Consider the following 10,931-nt stretch of genomic DNA (forward strand, 5'->3'; position numbering starts at 1 on the left):
AGGAATCAAATTCAGATAGCAAAGGCAATGCTGTCTATTTAATACATTTACAGGTAAACATGTAGTGGAAACATTGCAGTTACTTCAGGAAGTGTATTAATACTACACAAGCATTTTCAAATCCTGTATTCTCACTGACTACCACAAAACCAGGTTGAAGCCACAGGCTTGCTTTCTGCGGAACAGTATTGTTTTGTGACTATCTTTTTATATTAAAGAGAAATTAAGAATGTATCAATTCAGTCATTTCTTTCTAAAAATGTGACTGTATACTATAGTCATGCTGATGTCATAAGGCAAGTCACATTTTCCAAACGTTGAACTTTCTCTTTCCCCCCTCATAGTTCATTTGTCAACCTTTAGCATTTCAGACTTCCAATAAGCTGCCTATAAAGAAACAAACATCCCTGGGAGCAAATGCAGTTAGCTCAAAGTTCCAGACCAAACCTCTGCTAGTTCACAAAAATTGACTCCGGTCCTTGAAGTCAGCCTAGCGTAAATTACACCAAATATCTATTGACAAGACAGTTGTGTGACGGGCTTATCTCCCGTGGACAGATTTTGGGCTGAGTACATCCTCTCCCTTCGCCTCTTCATCTATGATGAAACCTTGGAGGCTGTATGTCTTTAATCAACAGATAAATAATCACTTTGACAACTACTCTGCACAAAGGAACTGGGCTATCTTTCGCTGTTATCTACTCATTCTGAGTGAGTTCCGACCCGTATAAAATGCAATTTAATTGAACAGGACTTTACTTGACTTGACAGGAGTTTTTGCATCATCCTTGAAGTTGCTGAGAATCGATTTAGCCCCACTCTGCCACTCCAGAGTGCTATCCAATGCTGACTTTCCCACCTGTGTTGGAGAAAAACAAACATGTATTTATTATCTCAATAGTAGTTAGTGGTATGTTACAGCAATAACCTTTGACTGATGTTTTCTTGTGATTAAATATTGGGTGTATTTCTTCTGATCTCAGATTAAATCTTACTCATCACCACAAGATGGCACCGTGTTCATGGATAAATCCTGTCACCTTTTGCTATCACTAGTATGATTCTCTGACTACATGATGCACGTAAGTTAGTAAAATACTTACACAATTCTTGAGTTTTGGATTGGCTCCATGAAGCAGGAGTAGTTGGATGATTTTGAATCTGTTCAGTCTCACTGCATCGTGCATGGGAGTGTCTCCTTCCTGTGTAAAATAAATAAATAAACAAAACCATAGTTAAAGACCCATTACATTGGTGTTTCATACTTAGTTAAGCAATAAGGCCCGGGGAGGTGTGGTATATTACCGATATACCACAGCTAAGGGATGTTCTTATGTACAACACAGAGTGCCTGGATACAGCCCTTACCCGTGGTATATTGGCAATATACCACAAACCCCGAAGGTGCCTTATTGCTATTATAAACTTGTTACCAATGTAATTAGAACAGTACACATTTTTGTGTCATACCCATGGTATACGGTCAGCTATACCATGGCTGTCAGCCAATCAGCATTCATGGCTCGAACCACCCAGTTTAAAATTCTGATTAGATTCTAAGGTATATATATCGGAGCAAATTAATTCCCACACTGAATGAGAATAACTCACCCTGTCTTTGGCATTGACGTCAGCTCCACAGTGGACTAGTTGTTCAGCACATTCATAGTGACCGGTTCTCACTGCAACATGAAGGGGAGTGCTGCGGAGCTAATGAATGAACAAAGAAACATTTACAGATGTAAGATCTTCATTTGATCACCCTGTTGCAGGATAACTTTCCTGCAATTGTGGAAATGTCAAACTTGTAGTGTGTTTAAGGTTTAGAGGCTTCTGAAGTTTCTATTTTCCACTTTGACATTTCAGACTTCATTTTCTCTTCTGGAAAATGTATCAACCCCTACAAAAAATGTAAATGAATTATAATCCACATTATTTCCCAGCTGTAACAAACTGGCTCAAATTAAGATATGTAAGGATAAACCACATTGAACCTAATCTCAGTTCCAGGTTTGTCATGAGAGATTACATTGGCCCTGATGCATTTAGTGATATTTGTGCGTGTTCTGACCCACAGTGGCATGTTAGCTTTGTGTTCTGTAGTCTTACCTTATCCCTGGCAGAGAAGCTGCCATCTTTGTTGAGCAGCAGTTCTAACACAGATGTGCTTCCTCCTCGGCAGGCAGAGTGGACAGCAGTAGCATCCAGCTAAATGAAGGCAACCAATGGGATTATACATTATACAAAAATCCACCTTGTTTTTATCTGTTCCTTTCTCTCATCAACACCAACTGATTTTACAGTAAAGGATCAAAGACTGCAATACCAAGAGCTTGCCTCCCGTGGACCTGCAGTTATTTTTGAGCTTTTCCATTAAAGTACCTTGTCTTTGTACTCAATTGAAGCTCCAGCCTCCAGTAGCCTCTTCACAACATCCACGTGTCCCTGTGTGCAAGCTCTGTGCAGGCCTGTGCGTCTGAACTGTAAAGGCATAGGAAGGAGGACATTGCATTACAACATACATTACACACGATGACACAGCTGAGCTGACGTGCATTGGCAAACTTCAGCTTGGTCGGTGTTGTCTAAACACTCACATTGTCACAAGCGTTGATATCTCCCGATTTTTCCAGATACCTTTCGATCAATGGCAGTTTGTTCTCCTCGCAGGCCTTGAAGAAATCTTCCTCATTCACATAATAAGGCTGCAAGGAGAGATGGTGATTCAGCTAAATGTAGCCAGGGGCGGACTGTCAGAAATGCCAGATGGGCTAGTACATTTTTAGCCCAGTGGGCCTGTCTGACTTGTTGGGGGGGGGGGGGGGTTGCGCAAAATAATAATAATTTCACTAATAATGGGTGCCTCAAGGAAAAAATTGTCCAGTGGGTTATAAATGCCAGGGCCAATTTCTGGTCCCTGTCCACCCCTGAACGTAGCAGTTACTTAGTAGTTATCAGTCTTCTTATGCTGGGTCAAATCTTATTAATTGCCTCTATTCTTAAATCTCAAATTCGATTCTTTATCAATTCAATTCAAGGAGCTTTATTGGCGTGAAGTAGATATACAAAAGTGAAATAAACAAAAATTAACAGCAAACATTACACTGACAGAAGTTCAGAAAGAATAAAGACATTACAAATGTAATATTATGTATATATACAATGTTGTAACAATGTGCAAATGGTTAAAGTCATCCTACTCAACTACTAGGCCTGTCTTACCACAGTCTCTGGTGGGGGTGGTGGCTTGCGAACTTGTACTCTTCTCGCTCTCTTTCTTGACTTCCTCAGTTGCAGAATATTCTGGAGGTCATCAATTGTCTCTAACCTCAGATGTCCAGATTTGTCTACCTGCAGAATCAAACATTTCAAGTAGAGATATTCTATACATCTTGCCCTCCTATAAAGTTGCTTCGCAACTGGGGATAATACTTGGTACCATGATCTTTATGATTACTCTTTTTGTGCCAAAACTACTGCAGCAAATTCACAGGGTTTCCCAACCAAGATTCAAACCGCAACCTTATGTCTGTCAATTCAACACATAAACATACCTCATTAGGGCTGAACCTCTTAACAAGATCGCTGGCATTGCACTAAGGATGCTACGATAGTATCCGACTTACATTTAAATTCAAGGGGACATCCGTGTTAGCCAGGCTGTCCTTGTGAGATCGCAGGTCATCTTGTTTCTCCTGGTTAACCGATGTCTCGTATTCTCCCTCTGAATACTCCGCTTCTCCAGGCTCGCATTTTTTGGCGGTAACCTTGAATACAAAACACTGTATTAGGAATATGTGAGCAACTGAGACAATCCTGTGTCCTGTGACCCCTTGCCCATTGGCATCTGTGATAGAGGGAGTGAGTAGAATACACCCAACAGCAGGTGTAAGAAGGCTTTTCACAGAGAATTTCGGTCTTCATGTGATTATCGTTCTCAAACTGTTACTGTAGAAGTTAATATTCATCTCAGAGTTGTTGAGGTTGCAGCTCAGCGTCATGAACACAGTCCAACATCCGAAATCCTAATTGCAGACTCTAACCCTAAATTCTTTGCTACTGTGGTCATTCTGTGGATCACAATAAAAATCTAGTGGAACGAAAGCAGATAGCTTTCGAAAAATTGCCAGAGGAATTGTTACATACCACTCCACTGTCGGAGCTAGGAACACAAGTATTTCGCTACACCCGCAATAACATCTGCTAAATATGTGTATGTGACGAATAAAATTTGATTTGATTTGAAAAAGACATAAAGACCCACTCTTTGAATACCCATCAGCTCAAATCCCCAGTCAATGGTCAGTGTCAACTGTCTGTGTTCTACGGTTGCAGGCCTCAGTTCAACGTCTTATATGTATTTGAAGCTGGCAAGCAATGAGATCATGTTCTAACCCGAGATTCTCGCCTGGCTCCGCCACAGGGCAAGGTTTCCTGTCACGGCCCGGCTGGCACGTTTGGGAGAAGGAAGGGGTGAGCTAAGAAAGCCATGGGACTGAGTCGGATGCCTTTGGCTGCCATCGCCTCTATCAGTCAGTACCAGGAATGGAAGTGAAACCTGAATTGCGGAACCAACTCTATGACTACATGCCGCCATGCACGGTGACCAAAGGCTCCAGTCATTTAATGGCCTTCCACTCCCCCCTCAAACAGTAGTTCCCACCAACAGCTGGCCCAGGGCCCAGTAGCCTCTGCCACATAGAACATACTGTAACTACAACCCTCAGCTACGACACAGACAGGACAGGAAGAGATGACTTAGTAGGGTTACAGCATCCAAACATCTATTTATACAAATCAATGACTTGTGTTCTGTGTTCTACTACCCCGTGACTTATTATGTACAGACTGATATGAGTAGTTGTTTGTTTCTCAGTGGGTCTACTAACTGACGGACGGACGGACTGCATTTTCTGTGTCGTTTTTATCGTATTGGATTTCTGTACCATTGCATTACTTACACTGGTCAATACAATTATTACTACCTGAAACTCACAGGAGGTTGGTGGCACCTTAATTGGGGACAATGGGCTTGTGGTAATGACTGGAGTGGAATAGATGGAATGGTATCAAATAGATGATTTCCATGTGGTTGATTCCATTCCATTTGCTCAGTTCCGGCCATTATTATGAGTCGTTCTCCCCTCAGCAGCCTCCTGCCCTTAAACTATTTTTATTGGAGCCGGTGATAAATCAAATTTTATTTGTCACATGCTCCGAATACATCCTTACCGTGAAATGCTTACTTACAAGCCCTTAACCAACATCGCAGATTTAAGAAAATAGAGTTAAGAAAATACTTACTAAATAAACTAAAGTAACAAAAATATATAAGTAACACAATAAAATAACAATAACGAAGCTATATACAGGGGGTACCGGTACTGAGTCAATGTGAAGGGGGTACAGGTTAGTCGAGGTCATTTGTACATCTTTCTACTGAGTCACATGGATGGGCTACGTGTTTAACAGCTGTCGTATTTTTACAAGCACACACTAATCTGTAGAGCTCAAAATGAACAAGTGAAACATAGCTCATTTTTAATGGTTACACCGGACTAATCCAGGCTGTCACAATTACCTTATTCCCATGTCCAATTGACAAATAGCACCATAAATGTTATCTTTAGCAATGTGGGTGGCGCAGTATTCGGGCATGTCTTAATTATACTAAGAATATGTCTCAGTGACACAGAACATTAAGATGTAACGATTACATCTACATTTAAAATGTGTCTCTTGCCCTGACATAGAAGAGACTACTTTATTAGGACTTTGACGATGTCTGGAAAGACCATACCAGGTGCTAGCATGCCTCTTAAAGATCATATTCATTCTAAAGGACAAACAGCACTTTATCCTCTTTTTAAAAAAAATTGTTGCGATACCTGCTCCCAAAGATACTCTCAGTTTTCTTTCTTAAAACGTTGTGCAGTAGGCCTAATAGTTATTTCACTTTTCACTGAAGTGAGATTCCATGATTGGGAACATTTTAGAATCTCCACCTGTTCTTGTTTTGTATCTAAGTGCCTGATTGATTCACATCGATTGGAACTTGAATAGTCTACCCTGTTGATGTAATACCACGAACTGCACATGTGTTTACAGGGCAGTGGGTGGACATGGTTGCACCTCAATTGCTCTCTGATCAAGTGATCATTAATCCTACCATACATCACAATGAAAACTTTAAATATGTAACACAAACCAATGGGATTACTATTATAATAATAACTTCACAAATATTTGCGCAGTATTTGTAGTATAATTAAACAAGTGCGGATGAAAATAAAACTAGCCTGGTGAAACCAGCCTGATCTCGGAGTTCACCATTCAATTTGACCAGGCTAGAAAGAAAAACATAAGACCCACAAACACTGAAAGGCAAATATAAAAACATCCAAAAGCTTAAAGATCAACATTCAAGTAGTGCCATGGATATAATCAGTATACATATTTGATTACAGTAGATATTATAATCCATGTTTGTACCAAACCCCTCACAGCTACTGTTGAGAACCTTTACAGCAATGCTGGTTGATTTGACAGGCTGTAAAGCAACATTTTGTCATTGTATCATCAATCAACATTGCACATCATTATTGTCAAAGTTTAAGTTGTTTGATTAAGTTGTTTGATTATATGAATACCGTATATTTACATTTTCTGCAGTGGCAGGATCCATGGCCTCAAGTTGTCCCTGCAAGGGTCTCCCTCTACCTGCAAGTATAGTTTCTCAGTTCAGCCCTGTATTGACAGGTGAGGGGGATATGATCTCTTGTGCCGTCAGATCAAAATCTTACTCCTGTGGGGAGGTTGGCCCTCTTGAAAACATTGCTTTACAGCCTGTCTGCTACATCCAGCCAATCACATCCCACCCTCATCACTTACCCCTAACGTTGGAACGACCGGGAGATACGTCACTCCTGCTTACCTCCATCCTCATTTGGCAAGTTATGTTTTTTTTTGCATTTCTCATCTTTAATCTCCACTAAGTGTTTTTGTTTATTTTCTTTAAAAAAATTTAAAACAGTGTCATACTTTCTTTTGTTACAGGAAAAAGTCACTCCTTGAAAATGTTTATCTGATGGTAGTTGAAGATGTAAACCGGGCAAGAGTGAGCTATCAACATAAATGGGTGACAGGACATCGACGTACATAAGGACTGAGATACAGTTTCAGAACAACATACAAGTGAACAAGATATTTTCATGTTGTCAAGTTGTAAAAGTGTTGTAAGTCATGAGCCACGGCATGAGTGGAATAACAAGCAAGCAGAACAGAAACAAAACCCTTGACCCGAAAGCTAAAAAAAATAAAATAATAAATATTAAACCTATTTATGCAGGATAGTTTGTTAGGTCTCTTGCTCGGAGACTGCAGCAAACAGAGTAAAGTAGTAAAAACGTTTTTAAAAAGTTAGCCATTTTTATGAATTATTTAATGAATTATTTTAAAGGTTTGGTTGTTTTTAAATCAATAAAGACTGTGCTCTGTTTTCCAGTTTAAACACGTACAGCATAGTGGTAATGGGATTTAGAATGACAGGGCTGGTTCCCCAGACTCAGATGAAGTCTACTCGACATGGACTAAAAAGCACTTTAAATATAAAATCTCCATTGAAAAAGGTTTTAGTCCAGAAGTAGGTTTTCAGACATGAAACGTCAGACATTGTCCAATAAATATTACTTTATCATGAGGTAATGTTCTTTAAACTCTAGCTGAAGTGGCAATCCTATCTCTGGCATGGTTGGCATACTTTTTGGATAGGGAATGTTGAATAGGACAATAAAACTATAAATAATATGGCAGACATAAAAAGACCACCAGCACAGGGATCAGGGGTGAAGTTCTGCCTCCTTGACCATCTTTCCTCCCCTCAGAGTGTCACATGGATTCTTGTAAAACTAAATCTGTAATGCAACACAGCTGAAGGGCCAGTCTCTTTGCATATCAATACCTCTCATTCCTTGACCCTTTAACTGGTTATACCATCTGCTCTGTGCCTTTAGAGAGGGCCAGGTGTGTCAGATCACCCACCACCCACCTTGACATAAAACAGAGTTTGTTCCGTGCTATCTTCATCAAATTTCAGGGACGGTTGAATAAGTAGGATTGATTGCACATCTTAGAATTCAAACAATGCTTGAGGAAAGCACTGAGATTCAGTTGTGTTTGATCTGAGGCACAGCACACATTTTAAATTACTCTGGAGTCTGGACATGTGAATGTGGTTTGATGACGCCATGGAGTTGTGTTGTATGTTGTGTGTAACTTAAGAAATGCATGTTGTTTTAATGGCGCCGGAGAGGATGGCTGCCATTTTATTGGCTCTTAACCAACCATGCTATTTTGTTTGTTTTTTCGAATTGTTTGTAATTGGCTTTGTACATAATGTTGCTGCTACCGTCTCGTATGACCGAAAAGAGCTTTTGGACATCAGAACAGCGATTGCTCACCTTAAATTCAACAAATAATTTAATGAAAGGGATGTACTCCAGACACCCAAACAGGCCCTCATCCCGGTCATTTGCAGGAGAAAGAGACGGAAGAGGTATCGCGGAAGGAGATTGGGGTGCCTTGCTGAGGATCCACCGACAAGTGGCTAATCTGCCTTTGCCATCGGTCCTATTGGCCAACGTACAATCGCTGGATAATAAATTGGACAAACTAAAAGCACCTATATCCCACCAATGGGACATTAAAAACTATAATATCTTATGTTTCACCAAGTCGTGGCTGAACGACGACATGAATAACATTCAGCTGGTGGGTTATACACTGTATCTGCAGGATAGAACAGCAGCCTTTGGTACGACAATGGGTGACGGTCTATGTACAGTGCCTTGCGAAAGTATTCGGCCCCCTTGAACTTTGCGACCTTTTGCCACATTTCAGGCTTCAAACATAAAGATATAAAACTGTATTTTTTTGTGAAGAATCAACAACAAGTGGGACACAATCATGAAGTGTAACGACATTTATTGGATATTTCAAACTTTTTTAACATATCAAAAACTGAAAAATTGAGCGTGCAAAATTATTCAGCCCCTTTACTTTCAGTGCAGCAAACTCTCTCCAGAAGTTCAGTGAGGATCTCTGAATGATCCAATGTTGACCTAAATGACTAATGATGATAAATACAATCCACCTGTGTGTAATCAAGTCTCCGTATAAATGCACCTGCACTGTGATAGTCTCAGAGGTCCGTTAAAAGCGCAGAGAGCATCATGAAGAACAAGGAACACACCAGGCAGGTCCGAGATACTGTTGTGAAGAAGTTTAAAGCCGGATTTGGATACAAAAAGATGCAAGCGATAATATTGAAATGGAAGGAGTATCAGACCACTGCAAATCTACCAAGACCTGGTCGTCCCTCTAAACTTTCAGCTCATACAAGGAGAAGACTGATCAGAGATGCAGCCAAGAGGCCCATGATCACTCTGGATGAACTGCAGAGATCTACAGCTGAGGTGGGAGACTCTGTCCATAGGACAACAATCAGTCGTATATTGCACAAATCTGGCCTTTATGGAAGAGTGGCAAGAAGAAAGCCATTTCTTAAAGATATCCATAAAAAGTGTAATTTAAAGTTTGCCACAAGCCACCTGGGAGACACACCAAACATGTGGAAGAAGGTGCTCTGGTCAGATGAAACCAAAATTGAACTTTTTGGCAACAATGCAAAACGTTATGTTTGGCGTAAAAGCAACACAGCTGAACACACCATCCCCACTGTCAAACATGGTGGTGGCAGCATCATGGTTTCGGCCTGCTTTTCTTCAGCAGGGACAGGGAAGATGGTTAAAATTGATGGGAAGATGGATGGAGCCAAATACAGGACCATTCTGGAAGAAAACCTGATGGAGTCTGCAAAAGACCTGAGACTGGGACGGAGATTTGTCTTCCAACAAGACAATGATCCAAAACATAAAGCAAAATCTACAATGGAATGGTTCAAAAATAAACATATCCAGGTGTTAGAATGGCCAAGTCAAAGTCCAGACCTGAATCCAATCGAGAATCTGTGGAAAGAACTGAAAACTGCTGTTCACAAATGCTCTCCATCCAACCTCACTGAGCTCGAGCTGTTTTGCAAGGAGGAATGGGAAAAAATTTCAGTCTCTCGATGTGCAAAACTGATAGAGACATACCCCAAGCGACTTACAGCTGTAATCGCAGCAAAAGGTGGCGCTACAAAGTATTAACTTAAGGGGGCTGAATAATTTTGCACGCCCAATTTTTCAGTTTTTGATTTGTTAAAAAAGTTTGAAATATCCAATAAATGTCGTTCCACTTCATGATTGTGTCCCACTTGTTGTTGATTCTTCACAAAAAAATACAGTTTTATATCTTTATGTTTGAAGCCTGAAATGTGGCAAAAGGTCGCAAAGTTCAAGGGGGCCGAATACTTTCGCAAGGCACTGTATATTTGTAAACAACAGCTGGTGCACGATATCTAAGGAAGTCTCAAAGTTTTGCTCGCCTGAGGTAGAGTATCTCATGATAAACTGTAGACCACACTATCTACCTAGAGAGTTTTCATCTGTATTTTTTGTAGTTGTCTACATACCACCACAGACCGATGCTGGCACTAAGACGGCACTCAATGAGCTGTATACCAACATAAGCAAACAGGAAAACGCTCATTCAGAGGCGGCGCTCCTAGTGGCCGGGGACTTTAATGCAGGGAAACTTAAATCAATTTGACCTCATTTCTACCAGCATGTTAAATGTGCAACCAGAAGGAAAAAAACGGTAGACCACCTTTACTCCATACACAGTGACACGAGCCTACTACACGAGCTAAATAACTTCTATGCTTGCTTCGAGGCAAGTAACACTGAAACATGCATGAGAGCATCAGCTGTCTGGACGACTGTGTGATCATGCTCTCCGCAGCCGATGTGAGTAAGACCTTTAAACAGGTC

The 10,931-nt window shown here is 40.6% G+C and overlaps 1 protein-coding gene across 2 annotated transcripts; it reads right to left on the reverse strand.

Annotated features, from left to right (window-relative positions):
* Window positions 1-18: 18 nt before the first annotated feature.
* Window positions 19-6,819, reverse strand: LOC110492837 (ankyrin repeat domain-containing protein 1). Of its 2 annotated transcripts, none has more exons than XM_036946242.1 (9): window positions 6,662-6,819; window positions 3,627-3,767; window positions 3,223-3,351; window positions 2,598-2,705; window positions 2,383-2,481; window positions 2,110-2,208; window positions 1,612-1,710; window positions 1,104-1,202; window positions 19-859 (listed from the first exon to the last, which is right to left on the reverse strand). In XM_036946242.1, the coding sequence occupies exons 1-9, from the start codon at window positions 6,683-6,685 to the stop codon at window positions 740-742; spliced, it is 918 nt and encodes a 305-aa protein (XP_036802137.1). In that variant the 5' UTR covers window positions 6,686-6,819; the 3' UTR covers window positions 19-739. The 2 variants fall into 2 exon arrangements, with proteins under 2 accessions (XP_036802137.1, XP_036802138.1); XM_036946243.1 differs by lacking the exon at window positions 6,662-6,819 and adding an exon at window positions 4,265-4,337.
* Between the last annotated feature and the right edge of the window lie 4,112 nt (window positions 6,820-10,931).

This window comes from Oncorhynchus mykiss, chromosome 16 (assembly GCF_013265735.2).
Source record: "Oncorhynchus mykiss isolate Arlee chromosome 16, USDA_OmykA_1.1, whole genome shotgun sequence".
Classification (NCBI taxonomy): Eukaryota; Metazoa; Chordata; class Actinopteri; order Salmoniformes; family Salmonidae; genus Oncorhynchus; species Oncorhynchus mykiss.

What these genes read in the sequence shown, in the direction of transcription:
- LOC110492837 (XM_036946242.1), bottom strand. Translation starts at nt 6,685, where the DNA reads ATGGATCCTGCCACTGCAGAAAAT. An exon ending in ATCCTGCCACTGCAGAAAAT is followed by an intron (nt 3,768 to 6,661) that starts GTAAATATACGG and finishes TTTGTATTCAAG; the next exon opens with GTTACCGCCAAAAAATGCGA. An exon ending in CAATTGAGTACAAAGACAAG is followed by an intron (nt 2,209 to 2,382) that starts GTACTTTAATGG and finishes GCCTTCATTTAG; the next exon opens with CTGGATGCTACTGCTGTCCA.